The sequence below is a fragment of the Zootoca vivipara genome, chromosome 2, assembly GCF_963506605.1.
Source record: "Zootoca vivipara chromosome 2, rZooViv1.1, whole genome shotgun sequence".
In the NCBI taxonomy this organism is placed as follows: domain Eukaryota; kingdom Metazoa; phylum Chordata; class Lepidosauria; order Squamata; family Lacertidae; genus Zootoca; species Zootoca vivipara.
The window spans coordinates 71,282,272-71,307,603 of NC_083277.1; the positions used below are offsets into that span (position 1 = coordinate 71,282,272).

Sequence of the window (25,332 nt, forward strand, 5' to 3'; positions counted from 1 at the left end):
TCTCTTGGATGAGTTCTGTGCTGGTCAAATGCAATACAACCTGTACTTGTTCTTTTGCTGTGTCACATTACTAGTGACCTTTATAGATGAATGAAATCTTGAAATTATCATGTTATGCCTAATGCCATGTAAACTTAAGCTGCATTCTGCCTCTCTCCTCCACCCACCCACTTGTGTACTGTTTTCTAGAGATGTACAAGTGGTGATTCCCAAATGAATGGTTGTTCCCTGTGAGTAAGCTGGCAAGAGTTTTGTATGTGAGCTGCCAGTACAGTAAATATAATCCAGAATGTAGGGTTCCTAGATGGTAGGGAAAGGATGCACTGTGTCCTGTGTTTGAAAACATATTATCTGTAATATCTTGATAGCTACTTAAGAAGCCATGGGTTTAAAGTCTACTTTTCACTATAGGATAGGAACCAGTTTTTGATCTTTAGGAACTTCCTCCGTTCATTTCTACTATTGGAGTTGAACACGCTTTTTCCAACATTCAGACCTTGCGACCAGTGTTAAAAGACTGGCTCACATTTGTTCTTCTGTCATCTTTTCACCCTTTTAATGTAGGTAGGTAGGAAATGGAATGGACACTAATTCACAGTCAATTTTCATACAAAGTTGAAGTGAAACAAAAGTTTAGGTCTTAATCATTCTTCTTTTGAGGAACTTCTAGTCCCGAACACATGAACCGCAAGTAGCAGTACAAAAATGGAGAGGCAGTGCTTTTAAGGACATAAACCAATGGCATTTATTTTAAAGACATGACAAGATAACTTGGGAAGGTTAAACTTCTCGTGAATGATTCTTCCTTACATCCAGGCACTGTACATACATTCAAAGGGGACTTAAACTGGGGAGTGGGAGGGTGTGTTTGCTGATCATTCTGCTTTGAAAAGGAAGGTCCAAAGGGGGCTGCATTTTCAGGGTTTCAGTGGTGCATACAACCCCTTTTCAGACTATCTGAAGAGGGCAGGCCCAGAAACTGTGGGTACATGGGGGACAAAGTCAGGGTCAATGTGAGTGCATTTGATGCCCTCACACTTAAGTCTTCATGCATGAGTTAGGGATTCAGTGATACGGTACTTTAAAGTTTTTCTGCTGAATATTTAAACACAGCTATATTTTTTTAAAGGTTGCTTTGTTTAATAATAATAATAACATTTATATCCCACCATTTCCCCTCAACTTTATCACCTAGTTGGAAGAAATACAGGCATATTAAAAATGCTTTTCAAACAGATGGTTGATTACTCTCTTTATAGGCTTTGTGAGGTTTTCTGAGAACATAATCACAGACTTTGATAAAATCACAATGGTTGGCAGGCTATACAGATGTTCTGTCTTTTTTTTTTTACTTTTTATTGATTTATCTTACAAATACTGAAGTGCATGAAATTAGTTCTAGTTATTTTGCTTGGCAAAGCCTGTGTTTACAATATTCTTATGCCATTTTTTTAATTTTTTAATTTCTTAATGCCTGTGTGGGTATGGAACAATTGAAAAGAATATATGGACTGAAAGATACACATGATCACTTATTTAAAAAAAGTCAGGTTCTTGTGGTTGTGATATTCAGCAAAGGGTTGCTTTACTTTAAGAACCTAAAAAAAGCCCTATTAGATCAAACCAATGTCCTGCATAGTCCAGCATCCTGATTTTAACAACAACAGCAACAAAATAAAAAAATTCCTTCAGTAGCACCTTAAAGACCAACTAAGTTTATATTTTGGTATGAGCTTTCGTGTGCATGCACACTTCTTCAGATACACTAGAAACAGAAGTGTCAGACCCTATATATATACAGAGGGTGGTGGGGGTGGGTGGGAATGGGAGATGGGCTGATGGGAGTGGTAAACCTGTAGATGGGTGTTAATGGCTGCTGATGGCTGCAATTAGTCCTGGGCTGAGGTGCTACAAACATTATTATTTATTCAATTTCTATACCACCCTTCATCTGAGGATCACAGGGCACTTTACAATCTAAACAAATTAAAATACATACCATAGTAACAAACAATACCCCCCTCCCCCACAATTGTAAAGGCCATGGTTTGTTTAATTAGCCAAAGGCCTGGGAGAAGAGGAATGTGTTTGCCTGGATCCTAAATATATGTAATGAAAAGTGGATCAACCAGATGTCTTCTTGGAGCCCACATGAGGACAACACTCTTCTGTCACTGTTGTCCCCTTGTAACTGGTATTCAGAGACCTGCTGCCTCCGACCCTGGAGGCAGTATTTAACTATCATGACTACTAGCCATCGATTTATCCTCCATGAATTTGCACAATCCAATTTGTAAGCTGTCTGAATTTCTATTGGCAAAGAGCATATAGCGTTAATTTACCAATTTAAGGTTACATTGGTATTTCTAGAGAGGTATTTTTACACTAGGGGAAAAAAACCCATGGAATTTTCGAAATTTTCAGTACAACATTTCAAATTGGCTGAAAAGTAGTTTTCCTTTAGGTATATTTTTCTAGAATACTAAGCATGTAAGCATCAACTGATTCTCTGCACAAAGAGATTAGCAAAAATGACACATAATATGCCTAGATTATTATCTAAATGTACTACAAGACAGAACAGATTGTGTCCTTTCCTGGGTAAATTGTGTGAGCTGCTTTGTGTATATAATTATTATTCCCTTGCCATCTGATTTCCCTTTTCTAATATCACAGGATTAGAATATGGAATTCTTAAACCCTTTCTCTATTGCCTAGGGCAGAGGCCAAATGCCATTTTTTATGATATATGTAAATTTTCTACTAATAACTAGAGGCTTCACACACGGCAACAGTCTTTGGAGCTGGCTTCGTTGCAACTTTCACTTCTTTTAGGTGATTCTTCAGACATTTTTGTTTAAAGTATTACTGATGAAAAAGAATTTTGCATTCCTTGACATTATCAGGTATTTGTTAGAATCTAGACATATTTGAGGCTGAGGCTCCAATTGGCCACCTCATGAGAAGAGAAGACTACCTGGAAAAGACCCTGATGTTGGGAAAGATGGAGGGCACAAGGAGAAGGGGACGACAGAGGATGGAGATGGTTGGACAGTGTTCTCGAAGCCACCAACATGAGTCTGACCAAACTGTGGGAGGCAGTGGAAGACAGGAGTGCCTGGCATGCTCTGGTCCATGGGGTCACGAAGAGTCGGACACAACTAAATGACTAAACAACAAGGCATATTTATTTTTGTCCCTTTGAATGCATACCTAGAAATAACACAGTTCATCTACATGCTCTGTGCCAGATGGTTCTCCTGAAGCGTACAGGAAAACATTTTGCATGAAGCAGCCCTAAGTACTTGCCTAGTCAGACTGTGACAGTACCCTAAAATCCCTGGATTTCAAGGAGTGAGAGTTGTTGGCTGGTTGTCCATCTGTGAAGTTTAGGTAGCACATTTGGGTGCAATGGCTTGCCAACCCACCTTCAGTTTTATTTGGATGCACAACCATGCAGATTTGTGATTTGCTAAACATTTGCTATTGAGGGAAACGTCTGCTATTAGTGACATCCTAGTTTGGGTCTCCTGTTTTTTCATTGAAGTGGGTGTCTCCTCCAGTTGTTCCTAAGCTTGCATTTGGACATGGAAATATGCATTATAACAGCTTTTGATGAATGTCACCCAGTTCACATATAACACTAACCATGACTTAGTGCAAACAAGCAAATGTGCAGGTTCCTAGACTATGTGAAGTGGGCCTTATCCTGTTCCTACCAACCCCCCCACCCCTAGTCACTTTGGAGTTTAATCTTCTTAGACCTGCTATTCACAGTATCATTGCATCAATCTCTGCAGGCCTGGAGTGATCACAATGCAGGCGCTTTCTGAAGAAGATCGAAGGCTCTGGATGGAGGCCATGGATGGCCGGGAACCGGTAAGAAAGAGTGCTTGAATAAGAAAGGGTTTTGGGTTTTTTGGGTTTTTTTTCCGTAAATAACCCGCTTTGAGACTTTGATTAAATACTTGACATACTTAATCTCCTGTGCTACTAGGATAGTGAGAAAGCTCTTGCTGTCAATGTTTTTGAGAAATTGCAGAATGTAGCCCAGAATAGTTCAAACATTGTCTTAATGCTGCTGTAGAGAAAGGAGGAGGGGAGGAACAAAAATCACAATACAGTATGCCATTTTTGAAACTTTCTGAAATCTGCCAAGTCAGCAGCTGCTAAAGACTGATAGGTCCACATTAAATTTCACAACCTAATGTCTCCTAATGGATATGTCTTACAGCCCAGACTGCCATACACACATACAGCATTCATGCATATGCTCACAGGTGAAAACATGTTTTACTGTAAATATCCCTATTCGCCATGTAGTAATTAGACTTGTACGGAGAAACCCTTCTGTTGGAGCCTGCATGGGTGAGGAAGAGGAGCTGCAGACTGCATAGGGAAAACTCATGGCTCACATCCAACCGATGAGCCATAGCTTTCCCACCCCCAATGAAAGGGCTCAGGTCAATTGTAGTCTCACCCATTTACTGGATTTTTGTATCTTCAATGTATTCCCCCCTCTATAAATGTGTTCACTTGTTTTAATGCAGAAAGGTTGTTTTTTAAGAAAAAATGGAAGCACATTGTTGTGCCATTGTGTCATATCTCTCTGTCTCCTTTCAAAACCCACAAAACCTTTTAATGGCCAGGGGAGGCTATGTTGCTTTCAATTTGACGCCTGAGCTTTGAATATTTGGGGAAAACATGCTTGAATCCCCACCCCACCCCCGGATCATCTTTACAAAAATAAAAATGAGATCGTTGGGATGACATACTCTGTGCTTGATACGAGATTTTTCTCTTGTACGATAGACTTGCAAAACGCATGCAACCCTGATAGCAAACAATTTAAGTTGCCCCACTATTATAGTACAGGAAGCTGTGAAGATATGAATGACTTCAGGGGGACATTGTACAGCATATGTAGTTCTTCGAGAGCCACCCACACAAGCAGCTGGCACCTTGCTTACAGTAACATTCAGCAGAATTGCAGGCAGATAGCATTAGTGTTGAACAAAGGAGTTCTCACTTTAAAAATTAAAATGCTAGATGGATATACAAAGCAGAAGCAAACCTCTCTGCAGGATGTTGGCGGCTGTGCTGACTTCACAAAAAGCACAATTGGATGAATGTCATAATTTCTTTAAGCTGTAAATAGTGTGGAAAGAGTGAAGAGGGAAATTTCTGAGCATGGGTTCTCTCATATGCAAAGTAAACTAAGCAGGAAAAGGAAATGCACTGAAATCAGCCAGTTGTTCTGAAGCAATCCAAGTAATGTCTCTTCAGTATTAGAAATGAGCCAACTTGGGCTGGTCTTGTGAGTGAGTGCTGAGCAGGGCATGGCTTCTGAGATTGTCCCTTTAGGGACTTAAATATAGTACAGTGGTTGAAATATATTTACAGACTAGAAACACCTAGCTGATCCCTGCAAATGTATTGGGAGTCCTGATCAATTTACCTGGATATCTCCTTGACTGTAACTATGTAATATATCACTTAGTGAGCATATTGTGTTCTAAGTGATATTTTTTCTTGTGGGCAGGGGAAGTACAGAAGAAGGGAAACAAAGTTACACTGTTTTTTTGCCTGATAATTCTATTCATATGCCGCTTTCCCACAATGAGTTGCACTCAGAGTCGCTTACAACAAATGTCCACTTACCGTCAAAATACAAAACACTGGGGACTATAAACCAGTGTACAAAATATATCAAGAAAAGAAATTGGACAGAATCAACAATTCAACGAACACGGACTAAATTCAAACTACAAGGAAATAATCTGAACTTAATTTTTATTTTGATCCGTACTTAGATATTTTCTTTTAAAACATTAATACAATTCAGAGGGGGAAGGGGTATTCTCTTTGAGCTCTGGGATTCACAGCTGGCTCTCTCATTTGTCCTCCAGAGGAGGTTGGAAATATCAAGGCGGCTGGTGCTGGTCTCACTGGCAACTTAATAGATGTTTTTATATAAACAACAGTGACATATTCCAGAATATTCTGTGTAAAATCAATACCCAGTAGTACTGGATGTTTGGTCAAAATGTAGCAAAGCAATTTCCCCTGCTCCGAGATTCTCATTGCCTGTCTCCAAATGTGCTCAGAGCATTGTGTCCCTTAGCTGCTGACCATCATATTTACACGTCTCTGCATGCTGATGGTGAGCTGCTGAGTCCTGATTCACCGGGCCCTGTAAAGTTCAAATTAGTCACCTAAACCTAAAGCCTTTATTGATTCCGAAAGCAATGCTAATTGCAACATAAACAATGGATAACCTTATGAAATAAAGGAAATGAAGAAAAGTTACAAAACAGCTATGCTTTCTGTGGCAATGTGTAACTGTCTGCCGAAAAGTATGAAAATCCCTAGCGCACATTCAGCAAACCACGGGCCGTTTTATCATTTTAATTTAATTTATAATTTTTTGCACCTTGTTTCTGCCAGCAAATATAGCAAACCATTCAGACATACTGTTAACATGGATATATCTACACTAGAGCCAGCAGAAGCCAGGAGAGGAACCAAACATACACAGATTAATATCCTAATAGCACAGGATACCAAGAGCCTCAATGTCCCAGAACACCCTCATGTGAAACCTGAGGTCAGCAGTTATCGGTAGATCAGCAGATAATGCTTATTGCATACAGATTGCTATAGTTGCAAAAGAAACTACCTGTTTAAAGCTTGCTCTCAGGAAGTGCTTGTTTGTGCAAACTACTGCAGGGCCACATAAGTTTTTCATTCCGTAAAGAGTGCCGTTGTCCTCCACCAATATCATGCATGTTTATTGTGAATGAGATCAATGGTGCTGGGCATCCTTGATTCTTTTTGATGACAACAGAACTACTCTTTATCATATACTATTACTATTTTAGTCCATTCATAGCTTAGCGGTAGACCATTTGCCTTCGCATGCAGAAGGCTCCAGATTCAGTCTCTGTTATCTCCTGGTAGGGCGGGAAGGTAACTTGTATGGAATCCTGGAGAGCTTTTGCCAGTTCAAGTTGACGGTACTGAGCTGAATGGCCTGACTCTATATACAGTAGCTTTCTGTGTTCCTTTGTATTTTCTTTGATGGGTTATGTTGTTGTGACGTGGGGGTTCGTGATTTCAGTAAGTATTACCGCTCTCTGGCATAGTAGAGTATGCTGGAGACAGTTCTCTAAGTAACTCTTCTTTATTAAGGCAAACAAGACTGAGTTCTGAGGAGCAGGAAGCTACATTTATAGGGACGGGGAACTTGCTTAAAAGGGATACATTTTGGAGGGAACAATATCAAGCAATCTCAGTGCTGCCAATAGGACTGAGGATCCAAATACAGCAGTTTAAATGAACAAATAGTAGCTGTTCCAACTGGAACCGAAAGCAATTACTTTACCCTAATGCGAATACAGACAATAGTAATACAGATATAATATCCTTTGAATCAATACACAACACTTCTGCACTGGTTTTAAGAAGCTATAAGGCATGAGAAAGGGAATTATTTGAAAATAGCATACTTACTATAGATGAGGTGAATCTATGTAGCATAGTCAGCTACACAACTGTGTTCAATTAACATGGTGGTGTTTTTTTTAATTCTTAAGTGAAGGGATGGTATAATAATTTAATTAATTAAAATACTTTCATCCTGCCTTTTGCTCAAAAGGCCCCCATGGCTCCAGAGCCAGCATCAGAAGCAAACAGCAGAGACAAAAAACCAGCCTCTCCACATGAGAGGACATGGAGTAGTGTGCAAAATCTCAGCAGGGATCAGGAAACTCAAAGGCTCTTTGAAAAGGAGCTGTCTTTGCCAGCCACCTGAACGTTGATAGAGAAATAGCAAGCTGAGCCTCATTTGGCAGGGAGATCCAAAGATTCAGTGCTGATGTTGAATGCCCTGTTCCAGGTAGTCCCTCACTGGATTATTCCTGGCCGAGGGGCTCTGCAAAGGACTTTGAATCATATAGGCGAAGGCAATCCTGACCAACTGTGGTGTTTGTTTCTCTAAGCGAGGTTGAATCAAGAGATTCAGCTAGCCTTCTGCTCTTAACTGCTTTGATTAAACCAGGAATATCAAAGCAGTAACACCAAATCTTGTTACAGAAATCTGAGGGTGTCAAGGAGAGCTCAGTTTCAACATGTAAAAAGGTAAAGGGACCCCTTGACCGTTAGGTCCAGTCGCGGATGACTCTGGGGTTGCAGCGCTCATCTCGCTTTACTGGCCGAGGGAGCCAGCATACAGCTTCCAGGTCATGACTAAGCCGCTTCTGGCAAACCAGAGTAGTGCACGGAAACACCGTTTACCTACTTGCTGTAGCAGTACCTGTTTATCTACTTGCACTTTGATGTGCCTTCGAACTGCTAGGTTGGCAGGAGCTGGGACCGAGCAACGGGAGCTCACCCCGTCGCGGGGATTCGAGGCGCCGACCTTCTGATCGACAAGCCCTAGGCTGAGTGGTATAGACCCAAGTTTATATGTGATGCATTTATATTTAAATGTGCTTTTTATCTAAGGTTTTACATATAATCCCTTTCCGTCCAGAGCCTCTTGATGATGATGGGATATTTCACTCAGAGTTGCTTCATATATTATGTCAGAAAAACAGGTGCTAAAGGCATGTATCATATGAAGCTACAACCTTAAGAGTTCCCTACAACATTTGCCTGTAGTGCATATGTGTTCAGAAATACAAATATGATGTTATTTACCACATGCAGTCCTTGTACATGCAGAAAAAGTATGAAGCGCCCCATGTTGACTGGTCCAGTGGAATAAAATCTTCCTACTTATTCAGCTGCAAGCACTCTGGCCTGTTGATCTTTTGAGGGCCGGGAAAGAAGCTCTATCTAAACAGCTGTAGAATGTAGATTGATGAAATGAGGCTTGTGGGTTAAGCACAAAATGGAGGCAGGAGAGTAGTGTTCACTGTGACTGCTGTGTAGGCTTTTGTCCACTAGATGGTGAAGTGAGACTTTCTGGTTGCTTACGTTGATGTCTTGTCTTGAACCACGTGAGAGCTCTGGTGTTGGGCAGAATTCAGTAGCTTTAATATTTGTATTTTATAAGGTCTCTTTCTCCCACAATTTTAGTATCTTATAGCTTTAAAAGGAGGTTGAAGCAAAACACTGGGGTCAAATTGGGTCCACCTGATTTGTGTTTAAACCCTTGATGTGATTGAGGAAAATGAGTGTGTAGAAAAGTGCCACGTATTGATGAATCCCATTCCTTCCAGTCTCCTTCGTCACAATGTCAGCACCAAATGGGTATTGCTAATGCCTCCTGTGGGAGATGGAGGAGCCCTCCTGCCTTCTCCAGCCCCAGGAATCTCCACTGAGTATTCTGTATAAATGCTCCACTCGCAAAGCTTGCCCCCACCCCCGCCAGTTTTGCCTCTTGAGTAATGATCAAACAGTGACAGATGAGAACAGACTACTTGTGTGCACAGCTGCCAGCCCATCCCTGTGTAGCGTGTTTCCTCTGCAAGCCAGACCTCTTCAACATTTTGGGGTTTTTTTTTATAAAACCCTTCTGTCGCTATTGGAAGTTAAATTTTCTACTCTTGCTCTGACTGCCCTGGTTATACTCTCTGTGACAGCACCACTTCATTTGCCTAGCATCTGCAGCACAGACAAAATACACAACAAAACCTAAATATGTGGTGAAACCATAAACTCCTGCAGAAGCGGGGGGGGGGATCTTCACCCTTCTTTAAAGTGCCTAATTATTTTCAGTCCGTTTGCAATTGTCGAAACTTCTTAGTTCGGGATTTTTTCTGACTATTTTTCTTCTTCCCCGTGCTTATTTTCCTATGATAGATGGTCCCCCACCCCCTTCGCCTTCTCAGTTCTTTTGTGCATGTCCCCTCCTCTTCCCCAGCCCCTCCTGCCAACCATGTTCCTACCCATTCCCTTATTCAACCTAGCTTTGTTTTTGTCGGAATAAGTTGAAGTGTTGGCAGTATAAAGTTTGCTTGGTATAAGAAGCTGGTGCTGATTTCTTTTTTCCATGGAACCTCACCCCTCACTGGTTTCAAGAAGCAGCAATGAGAACTGGGCTCTGTGGATGCAGTCGCTGTTAGGCTTGAATGTTTCCATGGTGATCTGTTGTCGCCATACTAATGACTTTCAACTCTTCTCCGGTGTTTTTGTAGCTTCCCAGGTTGCTAAACGATCTCTTTTTATTCTCCTTTCACCGAGCATAACAAATGTGAATCTTTTAACATGACCCAAACTTGACGTGCGTGTTTTGATTAGGGTCATACTTCAAGTTTCTTTAAATAAATCTGGGCTGACATTTGGTTGATTTGTATAGGGCAGTAATTCATAATTCCCAGGCCCCCGTGGCGTAAGCATGGTGTGGCGTGTGAGATTTATCTCACAAAGTGGATTAGAAATCCAGAGGCTAAAAATGGGTGTAGAACAGTAGGCAATATACGAGCTTTGGGGACAATCTACGGTGACACTGAGGGTTTCAGGAGTAGATTTCTGAATGTAAGCAGTTGTTTGAAGATAGCCTTTCTCTTTAAGGGGATCTGTGCATTCATTTATATATTCAGCATTGTTTATACCCCCGTAACAAAAATCTGCTGTACCAATGAAACCTGATGCATCCATAATTGGTAACGTCCTGCAAGCTTCTGTGCTGCTGTCTCATCCTCCTTCATTTTCCTCCTTTCTATTACATGCAAATCCTCACCCTCTTTTCATTTTCAGAGCTAAACATGGGTAATGTTCTATCTGTATAGGTGATTTCTGTAACAGTAGTTAGCACAAACCACAGTTTGCCAACTCATGTTTTAATCAGCATTGCAAACTGGTTTGAAACTTAAGTTAATAAAAAGAGCAGTGTGGTTACTTCAATAATGGGAGGTGGGGACAGGTGACAAAGAAGACGTAGATGTGAACCTGCAAGGTGCTATTGGTCTCGTAACTGCTTGGTCAATGAGAAAGTATTATGTCAATACTGGACTTAGCTGGAACGCATTCCAAAAACCATGTTTTTTTGGGGGGGGGTAGCCTTAATTATGTTTTATTTTCAAGCTGGATAGAATATTGACAGAATGGAAAACTATTTTTCCTGTCATAAATAAACATTAATATTATGACTATGGCTGCTGCTACAGCTGATTGATTTTAGTTCCACAGTATTCCCGGTCCTTACCCAGACATATTGGGGACTCAGGTGGCGCTGTGGGTTAAATCGCAGAGTCTAGGGCTTGCTGATCAGAAGGTCGGCGGTTCGAATCCCTGCAACGGGGTGAGCTCCCGTTGCTTGGTCCCAGCTCCTGCCCACCTAGCAGTTCGAAAGCACATCAAAAGTGCAAGTAGATAAATAGGGACCGCTCCGGCGGGAAGGTAAACGGCGTTTCCGTGCGCTGCTCTGGTTCACCAGAAGCAGCTTTGTCATGCTGGCCACATGACCCGGAAGCTGTCTGCGGACAAACGTCGGCTCCCTCGGCCTATAGAGCGAGATGAGCGCCGCAACCCCAGAGTCGGACATGACTGGACCTGACGGTCAGGGGCCCCTTTACCTTTACCTTTACCCAGACATATTAGATTGGACCAAAGGAAGCAAGAATGATTATATGAACTCAAAATACAATACAGTATGGCAGATCAAAAGTTTACCTCAGGCAGGGTATTAGGTTGGCTGTTACTCAGAGTAATTTTCACTTGAAACAAAGAGCTGATCCCACACATCCAATGTGAAGTTCACATCCATCAAGACACCATGTTTCCCAATAGTCTGAAGTTCCCAGATCTCAGCCTGGCTTTTCCTTTCTTTATGTGCTACCGGTAACTTTGAGCATTCCTTCGGGTTTCAAGAGAGAACAAAAATGGCTAGAGGGGGGGCATGATAGCACTTTATAAAAACTATGCACACTGTGGAGAAAGAGGATCAATATATTTTTGTCTCTCTTTCTCATAGTATTACTTATTTTATTTATATCCTTCCCTAATGTTACTTCTAATACCGGCCCTTGTGGTTACTCAGTGACATTAATTGACTGGAGATTCAGGTCAGACGAGAGAGAGGACTTCAAACTGCACACAATTAATTTCTGGAAGTTGCTGCCCCAAGATGTAGTGATGGCTACCAGTGTATATAGTTTTAAAGGGGGATTGGGTAAATTTGTGGAGGATAGGGCTATCAGTGGCTTTTAGTCATTGTGGCTATATTTAATCTCCAGGATCAGAGGCAGTAAGTCAGTGAATGCCTGTTGCTGGTGTCCTCTTGAACTGCTTGTCGGCTTCTTTCTCATGCCCACCCCGCTGGCAAATGTGGGCAACAGGGTGCTAAGAATGGAGCTTTTGAGTAGATCCCACACAAGCAGAGACCATTTGGATGTGACTGTGGTGTATTTTTGTGTGTGTGTGTGTGATTTGATTTTTGAAAATCCTGATCTACATCTCCCTAATGCCTTCATTATCTACTAGCTTTTGAACTTCCTGAATGGTCCAGTGTGGCTCTGTTGAAAACGTATTTAAAGATGTGTTTTGAACAAAAATATGCTCAAAAACGTGTAATTTGAGGAAACACAGCAGAACGGACTGCATTGGAAATATACCCATTCATTTATCCATCCTTAATAAAACACAGAAAGTTCATAAGGCCCTGTACATTCAAAGTTTAACTTGGATGTGCTAAAAAAACAGCAACCCACCAGCATATTTTCATGTATGTGGTGTGTGCATTTCACGATAGCTAGAAGTGTTACTTATAGCACAGGATAAATAATCTCTTGTCTTCTGATCTTTAATTATTGATTTATCCCCCCTTCCCCCGTGTCTTTGGCATGCATACTTTGTACAAAGGCCCATATAATTGCCTGTTGCTCGTGGTGTAGAATTGGTGAGCTGACTTTCTGGGAGCGCATGGAAAATAATCACATGGAGTCAGAAACATGGAATTGGGTGTAGAAAGTTGAGCAACACCCAAATGAAGCAAACCGGGCTGGTCCTACCATAGGGTAGAATGGGGTGCCTGTATTAGGTAGAAGATACTGAGTGTACACACCACCTGCCCTGCGCCCCCTAAGCTAGTTTGCTGCCCTCAAGTGCAGTGGAGAATGTTGTCCCATCACCAGAATTGAAATATTCAACTGCCATTCTAGCCAGAGGAATGAGGGGCACACCATTTCATCCATTACATCAGGAAGCAAAATGTATTGGGTCTGCTCTGAAGCCTTGCGTAGCAGTTGCTGTTCTAATGTTTTCTAAGTTGTTCTTGTTGAACTCAAAAAAAATCTTGATCCCCAGCCTGGGTATTGTATGAAAGCTTGATGCCGAATTGACACTAGGACAGTTGAGAACGCCATGGACTCTGTATTTTCCTATCCATCTCATAGCATTTCTGCAGCATGTCCCCCTACCTAAGATGCTCGCTGCACTTGTGTGCGGGATCAACATTATCTCACATTGCTACTCAGATATCAAAACATGCCATAGATGCGACGACCATTTCTTTCTCGTAGTGTGCTTCTTGAAACTCTCTCTTGCTGTGCTGGCTGTGAGCTCTATCCAGCCTAGTCAACCCCATGTGCTCCAATAGCCTCCAACAAGATAATGAAATAAGGATGAGATTGACAGGTATTCTAGATGCCTGAAAAATGCCTCCTCAAATGTTCTGAAACACAGGCAAGGAAGGATAAAGATTGTTGGACCTGGTTGCATATTGCTGAACCAGCACCCTTGTCACAGTTCCTCACTGGCCAGGAGAAACCAAAGAGGGTTTCCAATAAATCACTGCAGAGTGAAATTCCAAATTGACCTTTTCAGTATATACACACAGTGTGAAAATGTTCTAAAAATAACTTATGTATAAGCTTGTGCTTGCACATATGCAGACAGAGTATTTTTTAAGATTTATTTCAGGGGATAACAAAAGATCCACAACAATTTGCAAAATAATATTTCATCTATATAAATCCCCTTGCAAAAATAGATTATAGTTAGGATAAACAGCGATTATTTATTGCTATTATTTATGTCAGCTGAGCATCACAGGGCGGTTTACAATATAGAAACACAAAAATACGCAACATAATAAGAAACAGAAGCAATACTTCCCCACACAATGACAATAATGTAACTGAGCAAGAAAAATAAAATAAAAATTGACAAATATGACATTTTTGTCTGATCAAACAACAAGAGCTTAATTATGTCACTTCTAGCAGTATGATATTAATGCTAAATATTTTAATTCAAATTATCTCCCAATAGTATGCCATCACTCAGATGCAACTGGAATAGAATAGGGTTGCATTGCATTGTGTTTTCAATCATCTCAGCAGTGGATTTTTATTTTTTATTTTTAAAAGGTCCCATTTCCCCAAGAATGACTTGGTTTGCTTGCCTCCCTTCTCTAACATATCATATTTGTGAGTTTAAGTAAATAACTCAGGCACAGTAATTTTTAATAAGTAACCGAGGTGCAAAGAATTGTGAAGCAGCATCTGAACGTTTCCAAGCCTTAAGCGTGCATAAACCTTTTACATCTTGGTCTTCCCTTCTGACCTTCTCCTTTTGGAACTTGCTAGCTTTGCATGGGTTGCTTTTGGCAAAGTCTCTAGTGAACGGGGTTTCTTGTGTCTGGCGCAAGTGAGACAGCGCTCACAGCCTTCACCGTCATTATTAATTGCTGTCCTTCTGTGATTTGTCATTGTTCGTTCCTCTCTATTCTCTTCCAAACACTTTGGCTTTGGAGTTTGTTTTTGTAAGAGGTAAAGGAAGAAGCTTTTGTAGATTTACATCTTCTTGTATGAAGTTGGTGAGCTTTTTCCTGTTGGAACTAATCTGCCTTTTTTGAATTAGTTGCTCCCTCCCTCCAACTGGAATTTCTGTTCCTTTTCACAGTATTTTCTCTCACTCACTTTAAAAGAGAGAGAGAGAGAGAGAGAGAGAGAGAGAGAGAGAGAGAGAGAGAGAGAGAGAGAGAGAGAGAGAGAGAGAGAGAGCTCATACTCATTCCTGTTCAGTGCTCCAAATCACTGTTTTCCTTCCTCTCTATTGTTGTGGTTTTTCTTCCCTTTCTATTTGTTTAATTTAGCTTGTCTGGCCCAAAAAACCCACTGAACTTTGCTTGAACTTCAGATTCAGCCTGCACAGGTGCTTCAGCTTGCTTATAGGCTGGTTAGATCTGGAACACCTTATTTGCTGACAGTGCAAATATAAACAGCATTGTGTGTTGGGTTTGCATTTTGACAGCTCTGCTGGAAAAGGAGGTCACAATGATGGGTACCTCATTCTGTGCATGGTAAATTAGTAAACAACATCTGGCTCTGCCATCTGATCCCCCCCCCCCCCCGGCCGGTATTTCATTTGCCTCTCATAATCGGGCTGCACTGAAATTGTAGGAAAATAGAAGATGTGGTCATTGGCACCAACTTTGGATGCCTTTAAAAGGAGCTTAGACAAATTCATGGAGAATCAGGCTATCAATGACTATTGGCCACGATGGCTGTGCACTACCTCCATATCAGCAGTGGTATGCCTCCCGATGCCAGTTTCTAGGAATCACATGTGGGAAGAGTGTTGCTGCCCTCAAGTCCTCCTTGTGGGCTTCCCACAGGCATTTGGTTAGCAGCTGTGAGAACAGGATGTTGGACTAAATGGGCCATTGGCTTTATCCAGTGGGGCTCTTATGTTAATTGCCTTGAAACACACACACACACACACTCCTCTCTCTCTCTCTCTCTCTCTCTCTCTCTCTTTCATTCGTTCATTAATTTTTTCTTTCTTTTAAATTTAAGCCTTGTGCCATCTAATATTTCCCACTTGAACCTGCCGCAAAAAAACCCAAATACATGCTTTCCTCATCCAATGCTTTAGAATACAGCAGGGGTTCCCAAACTAAGGCCCGGGGGCGGGATATGGCCCAATCGCCTTCTAAATCTGGCCCGCGGACGGTCTGGGAATGAGCATGATTTTACATGAGTAGAATGTGTCCTTTTATTTAAAATGCATCTCTGGGTTATTTGTGGGGCCTGCCTGGTGTTTTTACATGAGTAGAATGTGTCCTTTTATTTAAAATGCATCTCTGAGTTATTTGTGGGGCATAGGAATTCGTTTGTATTTTTTTTCAAAATATAGTCCGTCCCACAAGGTCTGAGGGACAGTGGACAGGCCCCCCACTGAAAAAGTTTACTGACCCCTGGAATACAGTATACAGATGTTCACTGCTCATCCCCACCCTACCCCGCAGTCTGACGCAATTTCAGGTAATGTGCAAGGATAAATGCGTTAAGACAAATTGAGCTCATTTATTCTTATCTGCTGGTAGCTTTGGGATTTCTGTGCTGCCTCAGGGTTCAATCCCTTGGCACAGCTTGAAAGATAACATAAAGCACTACAATAAATATAATATCTAACGCTTAGAAAAGAAATCCCCAACCCTTAAAACATAAAAGCAGACAGCTTCACATTAAAACAAGCATTTTCCTCCAAGCACCAAAGTCATGATAAACTTCCAAAAAGGTTTGTTTTGTTTTTTTAAGCTGACCTACTGAATTTCTATGCGAAGGGACTTTATTTAACTCTAAGGTTTCCATGCCCTAAAAATGCTTGCAGCCAGCCAGTTCTGGCTGTGGAAACACCAAGTACAGTGACACAGAATTCTTGGAAGTATTCACACATGCATCAAGAAATTCACTGGGTGGTGGATACACCTTCATTCTTTCTGTCTAGGGTTCCCTAGTCATGATAGTTTGTATTGGCCATGCACATGTTTTTCAACAGATCTACTTCCCAATGTGCACTGGGTTCTTCTTATCTCCCCTTTTGGAGTGGCACATAACTCAGACCTGTGCACAGAGGGAAAACTGCACTTGCGTTTCCCCCAGTGGTGCAGGTGCTGAAAGATGAAGGTAATGCAGCGTACTAGAATTCTTCGCATTTGTATCTGTTTCAGATATGACGTTATTACTGGAATAACTGTCTGCTTTCATTTTGAAGCCAAGGCCAATTTATCTGAAGATGCTTTCTTGAATACTGGTGGGGGTGCCTTTGCAGCTAATGGCGTGTGGCTTTTGGTTCCTAACTTAGTGATACTGTCTCATTTTTTAGAAGGGAAGGGTGGAGTCAGACTTGGAAGGAAACCTTAGCACAACTCTGAAGTTCTTGTGGGATGACGAATAGCAAGAAGAGAGCACTGTCTGTATTATCTGGGGAGTCAACAATGCACCGTGTGTCTTATTTATTTCTGGCCTGTCTCCAGATACTAAGTTGATGACTGAATAATAATAAAGAGAACTATTTTCCTTTATTACGCTACCCTTGCCATGCATTCAAACAGGCACCAACTTCCCCAAAAGATATTTAAATGGTTCTGCCTTATATATTTTGTTTAAAAATAACCATTGAGATTTCTGATGAAAATATAGAACTGTACACTTGAATTGGGGAAAGGGGGGCCATGCTCAATGTTATTTCCTGGCCCTTCCTCCTTCATGTGTTCATTTCATTTGGCTGCGCAGGTAGCAGCTCAATGCACATAGACTCTCTCCACTTCGGATGTGGCATCTGAGTTTAGAGGTCCTTTGCAATGGCCTGAACCTGGTTCCAGCCTGGTCCCCAATCTGATGCTGTTGTGCGTTGCCACCATCATACACCACCGCTGCCACCCATCACTCACTTCACCCAGGACCGGATGTGTTTCCTAGGTCAGTGGTGGTATCTGCTGCTGCCACCACGTTTGCATCAGAGACTTTCTGGTGCTTGACTTTGATCCATGGTGGCTGCTTGCCATTTTAGATGACCTCAAATGCAACACCCAAGCTTGACATCTGGTTGAGGATGCTTGTATTTTGGATAACCAGACAATGTGGGTTATACTGAAGCTGAAGTGAAACATAGGAATAGAATCTAGAAGTGCTGGACTGCTTTCTTATTTGGATTTCTGCAGGTGATTACAGGACTGAGCAGATATTTCTCGGACAATCCCACATTAAAATCAGTTTGCTTTCCAAGCTCCCTACGTTAGAATCGATGCCCTGTTTTGTTTTTCTCCTTGGTGTGGGTGTGGCTGATATTAGGGTGGGAGTTGTGACTGGACTTCTCTGGAAATAGGAGACTTTCTTCCTAGTAATAGATGCATCTGGCTCAGAAAACTCTTTTGTTGTGGCTACAAAATTAAGCTGCCAAATAGCAAAGGCTGGCCTTGGTGGTAGTGGTGGTGGTGGGAGGTAGAGAGTCTGGCCTGGAACATATAAACTTGGCCTGCAGACAAGACGAAAACAGAGCTGATAAGATGAAGCCAGCAGTTTAGGAATGATTTCACCAAGGTTGCCAGGTGTCTTGCATTCAGAAAAGGAGAGTTGCTATTTTGGACTTGCACCTTCACTGCTCTGTGTTGTGCCAGCATCCTTCTGCTGGGCTGCCATCCAAGGTTGGCTGCCTTTTTCTGGCAGAGTGCCAAGTCTGTCTGGGTGTCAGATATAAAAATCAACTCTCTGATAGTGGGGGTTTGCTCATGGGCTGACTTCAGTGTATTTTATTTATTTATTTGTGCTGCCAAAGGCAAAGGGCTCTTCTAACTCCATCTAAACAAAACATTTCCAGTGATTATCTCCACAGAGTTTCCATTTCTTAAAATAATGCGACAATATGCCAGCAATGGAACTTGTAATATAAATCTGTGGCCAAACATTTTGATTTCCTTGAGCAACTACCTGATTTATATCCTGATAAATATACCATTGCCTTCATAGTCTAGAAAACTATTTGGCCTATAAAGATCAAATCACTTTCTGCAGCACTGGTGTAAAATGTACTTGTTTCCAGTGTTTATAAACTCGTTAAAGGAATTCCCACTTTGTGCTATTTAACGATACCATCTGTCTATTTATGCATGCCTTGCTCATCCTAACCTGGTTGAGGATTTATTTGAAAGAAGAAAAGGGAAGAGTAGTAAAATTAGTAATGGCCTCAGTTTTAGACCTGTTAGATGATTGATACAACCCCCCCCCCCGCAAAGATGTCTGTTTCTCAGCTCAGCCAGTTAAACATGCTAGAAAAGCAACATTCCTATAAAACGCTTTGGGTAGGAGCCAAGTTGGTCTTCTGTCATCATCATCAGAGAGAGAAAGCACTAAATAATTCATTGTAGTATGTTACACTCTTAAAACCCTTTTTGTCTTCCAAGTTTTTTAGATGCTGTTCTAAATGCAATTTCGATCCATCTTGCTCTGTTCCTTAGAGAGATACCAGAGAACACCTTCAGGGCTAAGCTGCACTGGCAGTGGAGTGGAGTTGGGAAATGCTCCCTGTAAAGTATCTCCTGAAAGATTTGCATTTCACACCTGCTATGTGAGAGAGGAAACTTTGCAGACAGACCCTGTTCTTACTACCTCTCCCACCCCCTACCTGGTGCCGTCCAGATGTTTTAGACTACAACTCACATGAGCTCCAGCCAGCATGGCAATAAAGGTGTATGGGAAAACAGGATCAAGCTTTTCAGAGAAGAGCTCCACAGAGCCTCTTCAGATCTTGTGGGAAATGGCTAGAATTTGTTTTTAATAGCCTCTCGTGTTTTGGATAAATATCCAGTCACTTCCCTGGGTTTGGGCCCTCCAAAAAAAATGGGTTTTGCCATTGGGGGGGGGCTGAATCCCCAGAATAGCACATGGTCCCCTCCCTGCTTGTGTCACAGTCTTCATCTCTGTCCACGTCTTTCCAGCACACATCTAATATTGGCAAAGCAGCATACCAGTGGCCAGATCCAAATGGCCCTCTGCAACACATGTAGAAAGGATGCGTGTGCAGAATAGCACTGCCCTACGGACACTTACTAATGTATGCATTTGGGTTCCTCTACATGAGAGGGGAGCCTGATTAGACCTGCTGAATTTGTGAACCCCGCTCTTCATAGGCAATGGCAGGATGTATGCATGGATGGCATCAACCAGCATGGGTCCACGATGCTCCTTACACATTCTTTCATCATGTTCAGAGGATGGGGGGGGCGGGTGTTGTGGTGACCTCTCTTTTGTTCCCTCACTTTCATAGACAGCTATCCTTTGCTTTTTGAACAGAAGTCATAGTGTGACTTTGGGCTATCTTCCCCTGTCCATTGCTGGTGGTGCAGCCTGTAAGCAAGGGTTCTGTAAACCCATGAAAAATAGAGGATCAGTCCCTTGGTCCTTAAGAACATCAGTCAGCCCCTTCAGGGTGACACATAGACTAAAGCTGCCTGTTTTCTATCGATTGGGAAGAGGACATTCTATATATAGACCAACCATCTTCTCTTTCAGGCACATGCAATTGTGGCAAACATCAACATAGGGTCAGCTTGCAAGTTCACAAGGCTTTTGCAGTTCATAGCTGGAAATAGAAGTATCGTCTCACTTTCTGTTTTCTGCTTCATTAGCTTGGATACAGTAATTGGAGCGGAAGTGTGTCTCTCGTATAGCAGATTGGAGCTGTTGGTAGATTTGTGAACTAAAGGACAATTGATGTTAAACTCTGGTATTTTGTAAATAATGACTGTTTCTTCCAGGAGCATTTAGTCTTCCTATTAGCTCTTGTTTTCCACTTTGCTTTTCAATTTTGAGTCCTCCTCACCACCACTATAGCTCCCTTAGAGAGTATGTAAGGGTCCTAGAAATTGGTTCAATGTAAGGTAGAAAAGCTAGATGAAGTTTTGCGGCACTTCATTTTATCTGAAATGAAATGAACAAAGCTAGTATAGGATTCCCTGCTTGCTCTGGAAGCATCTGTAAAAAAAAAGCTGAGATGTGGAGCTGATCGGTGCCTCAGCAGCAGACCATTGTAGGCCCTGAACTTCCAATCAATTAATAATTCTGTTTAATTCTTTGCTAGTTTTGACAGAGTTCATATAATAGTTGTTTTAAATGACCAAACTGTGTAAGGTTTGCTAATAGTCAGGTGTGAATGATGAATAGGAGCTAATAGATTGGACGTTGTGCCTCTGCCTTTTGAAGGTGGCACCCTTGAGCTAGCCAGGGGCACAGGAATTAAAATGGGGCAAGAGATCTGGGAGCTTTTTGAACTGGAGCTCAGCTGGTCTGTGGAGCAGCTTGTGGCGGAATGAGAGGAAGGAGTGATGGTTCAAGCAGTTGCTGTCTTTTGGAATCTGAGGCAGGACCAGCTTCTGCTATGTTCTGCTGGTATGTTTGTAAATAAAACAAATATTACAGAGACACACTAAGTCTCCAGTGTGCTCTCTTCCAAAGAAAACTAAACTGTGTAGTGCTATTCTTGGACTTCTCACCGCTTAGGTTGGTGGAGAATGCTTAACAATATAAATGTTATGCCTTGGAAGAAAATGCTTTTGCTGACAGCAGCCGTTTCTATTTCCTACTGTGTCATTCCACCAGCTTTGCAAAGCTGAACAAGTAATTTCTTTCTGCCTTCTTTGAAAAGGAATCTGTAGTCTTTTTTTGTATTGCATTATGATTATTCAAAGCTAAATATTTTGCTAGTGTTCTGAGATTGGGCTTCAAAGGCAGGAATAGATATCTTTTGTCTGAGTATATTTCTTGTTTCAAAAAGGTTGGTTGACAGTAGAAATAGTCCCATATCTAGATATTAAAAGTTGAATTTCACCACATATTCCAACTGTATATAATTTCAAACTTCATGAAGTACTAAAAGCTAAAAATCTGGAAAAGCAAATCTTACATTCTTTTTAACACACATGCATACACAGATATTAAAAAGGTTATATTAAAAATACTTAACCTTTTTGGTTTTGCTCATATGGACAATAAAAAGAAAAATGTAACTAAAAAGAACAGAACAGTATGAACTCTGTTCTCCCCAGGTGCAACAAATAGCTAATATTATTTTTGTGGGAACTTGTGTTAAGCTGTAAGATGGACATCTGCCCCACAGGCTGTGCTAGCTGGGGGGGAATGGCAATTGGAGTTCTTCTACATCCTTGGTATAAATGTTCTTGATGTGTAATAGCTGACTTGTAAAAGCACAACCTGATTTAGTAAGTCGTTTGAGCAAGTTTGTAGAAGTTAGAAAAATGACTGCCTAGGTTTGGGGAGCCCAGCATGCCAGTCACCCCTCTGAACTGTCACTATCATGGAATATTATTTGTCATTCTGAACTCCTTTGAGGAAGGTTGGGATAAAAATGTAATGTCACTAAAGTATAAGAACATAGGAATCTGCCTTCTGGTGAACCAGACCCAGTGCTTTTCTTCTAGAAGAAAAGTTTCTTGTACTGTGTACCCTTGAGTAACCCAGAAAAACTATTGTCCAGACCAATGGTCCATCTAGCTTAGTATTTTCTATGCTACTCTGACTGGCAGTGAACAGTGTCAGCCCTGCCATGAGGCAGAGTGAGGCAACTGCCTCAGGTGGCAAATTTAGAGGGGTGGAAAGTGGCTGGAATGGTATGCCCTGTGGTCTGCCCTGCAACCCCTAGCTAGCTTGCTGCCCTAGCATGGCTGGCACACCAATGAGGTGAGCAGAAAGCATCGGTGGCACATCTTGCCTCAAACTTCAAAAGGTCTTGAGCCAGCCCTGGCAATGGTTATCCTAGCCCTCCCTGGAGATGACAAGGATTGAAGTGGGGTCCTCTTGCATGTAAATAATGTACTCCCAACACTGAGCTATGACTCTTCCTGTTTGGGGGGAGGAAATTAACCTACACTACACTCACAGTCTGCAAAAATTATTTCCCTAGCCTTGTATCTTATCTCTGAGTCAATTGGGAGACTGGTTTAGGCATACCTGTGTATTGTACAGGTCAGTTTTCTTTTGAACCTCTAAGATGGTGAGGGATGGTAAAAGTAAACAATGAGCAAAGAAGAAGTACCAAAAAAATATATAAACACTGTCCTCACAGCAGGGAGGTGCAGATTCCCCCTCTCTTAGTTTTGCCATGGGTTCAGAGGAAAACATGTGAGGGAGACAGATCTTTGGTGTGTGTGTGTGCGTTGTGAATTCATGTTTTCACGTCTGTAGAATTGTGAGTGTGAATGATTGTCTATATTTGTGATGGTAGAGTTGAGGGCTGATAATCTTGTTAGGGCTTTGGATAGTCCTGGCCACATATTGAATGTATCCATACTTGTAGTTTTTTTTATTCTCTGCAGTAACCTGGCAGTTTTGCTTTAGACTTATTAACACCATGCTGCAATTTTATAGGGCAGAATACAGAGCTAGGTTCCTATAACCAATGAGAGCAATTAACCAGCAAAAATAGCTTAACCATTGGCAAAGTTAACTGTGGTGGCATTCTTGCTTTGCAAAAGTGCCTTTGTGATGGCGAAATGTTGTAACTTGAAAAACACTGCTGTTCACTCTGAGAGGCAGCTGAACTTTTATAGGCCTTGTGATTTTTTTAGTGCTCTGAGCCATAAAATGTGATTGTGGTCGAAATAGCCACATCAAACTGTTCAGATGGGAAAGATGGCTTTCAGGGTGCTGCATGTGGTCTAGTGGCACTTGCCATGTGCTCCTAGTTTCATTAGGAATGATGCTTCTCAAGGGACCTACTTTATTCATGTTTTTTGGAAACTTGCGGCACTCGAAAATATAACTGCAACTGCACGCTTAGAATTCTTAGAACAAAAGCAATTAGCCTTACATTTATTTTTCACCAAAGGCTAGTTCCTGTGATTACTTCCTGGGCTTAGATTCCATCTTGGGTGACTCAGTTTTTTCTCTCATCCATATTTAGAGAGAGCTGTTGAAATCTCTGGAGTGTCCCACCTCATGCCCGTGCACTAGTTTAACACACCACTGCAAACATTTGGAAATAGTATTTTTCCTACTGGTTTGCTGTGTCCAGCATCTTCATAGGCAACTGCTGTGGCTCAAAAAAGGGACAGTCTTTATTCACTTAATGAGCCAGATGCTGAATAATTTTTTCTAGTACCCAGTCTGTTAATTTCATTATGTGTTATTGGTAAGTAAGCCCTAAATCAGCAGCCTATTTGAGGAGCCGCGGTTAAAGATTGTTCCCCCCATCAATGTGGGAAAAGTCCACTGTTCACAATGTCATCCTACACACCATACTGCATTCACCAAACCACTTTTCACCGCTTTTCCTAATAGCTGCAAGTTTTGTTTTATGTAAACAGTGTGGATTGTTTGTGTTAATTCATCGCCACAGTTGCCATTTAATTATGTTTTGTTGTAAAGTGGTATAAGAGACACCCCCCTTTTAATCTCTCTATATTTCTTGTCTAAATGGGAGATAACAATCCATACTTCTGGTTGCAAGACTTTTCTAGGCATGCTGCATAGGTGATTTTATGATGAGTGTTTGGTACTATATTAGGGTATATCTAGGGTACAAATATTGCAAAAGTTTAAATGCTTTCTTCTTTACTTTCTAGGTCTATAACTCAAACAAAGACAGCCAAAGTGAAGGCAGTAAGTAGCTTATTTTTCATCCAAGACTGTGTGTTTGAGGAAGTGGTTTGTAGAACTGCATCCCTGTCTCTTATAACCCAGTAGGTGGCTCTCCCAAGTAGTAAAAGCAACAAGTGATTACTGTATATTGCTTTAGTCATCAGACAGATTTTGGCCATCACATATGTTGAAACTTTAAAAGTTCTGGTCATTTAGCAGTTTTTTAAAGCAATACAAAAACGCTAAAAAGTTACAATTATTGTGTGGCTTATAACATAGTGAAATGCTTAAATATCAAACCCAAGAGCAATATGGTTTAAGATGTTGTGAGGCACTTTGAGTACTGGATGGAGCCCAAGAGCTGCAGAGTCATTCTGGAGCTGGCTCTGTGGCAAATTCTTTGTTTCCTTTGGCAAGTTACTTAACGGCCTTTTGTCTTGGTGTACACAACCCAGGCGCAGAAGTTTTGCAGAAGGGAAGCGAGAAGGAGAACTAAAAGAATTTCTGAATCTCAGTTCCTTGTTTTACCTTCCTTAAACGATAATTAATAGAAATTCAGTATTTTGTGCTAAAAGGAATTGGTCAAAACCTCCAGCCAGCCCCAGGATTTTTGTCAAGGAGATGAACTGTTGGGATGAAAGACTCTTTTGTACACTGAAGTAGCACTATTTAAATATTTTCATCCTTTGACTCCAAGTGGTTGGACAAAGCAAAGTGCCTGGAGCACTTTTGCTGGCTGTCCCCAGCCTCTTCCCACTGCTGTTCAAAATCCAGCATGTTTCTAAGCAGCCCAACCTGCTTGCAAATGTCTGCTTGGCCCAGTCTCTCTCTCTGCCTTTCCCCACCCTGCATTACTATGTGCAATGATGCTGCAGCAAAGCTCTTGTTTACCCTACAAGTGAATTACAAAGTTGTTTTGGTTTTTCATTCTTATATATGTATGTGTTCAGCTTTGGGATATTTGAAGAGTGATGTTCCTCTTTTTAAACATGAAGTTCAGGAATAT

The 25,332-nt window shown here is 41.5% G+C and overlaps 1 protein-coding gene across 3 annotated transcripts in view; it reads left to right on the forward strand.

The window, feature by feature from the left end:
• Positions 1 to 25,332, forward strand: part of ARHGAP26 (Rho GTPase activating protein 26) — a 210,016-nt gene that overhangs the window by 84,879 nt on the left and 99,805 nt on the right. For all 3 annotated transcript variants that reach the window (XM_060271691.1, XM_035105360.2, XM_060271692.1), the window contains exons 11-12: positions 3,801 to 3,879; positions 24,311 to 24,347. In XM_060271691.1, coding sequence (XP_060127674.1) covers positions 3,801 to 3,879; positions 24,311 to 24,347 — 116 coding nt within the window. The remainder of the gene's footprint in view (positions 1 to 3,800; positions 3,880 to 24,310; positions 24,348 to 25,332) is intronic.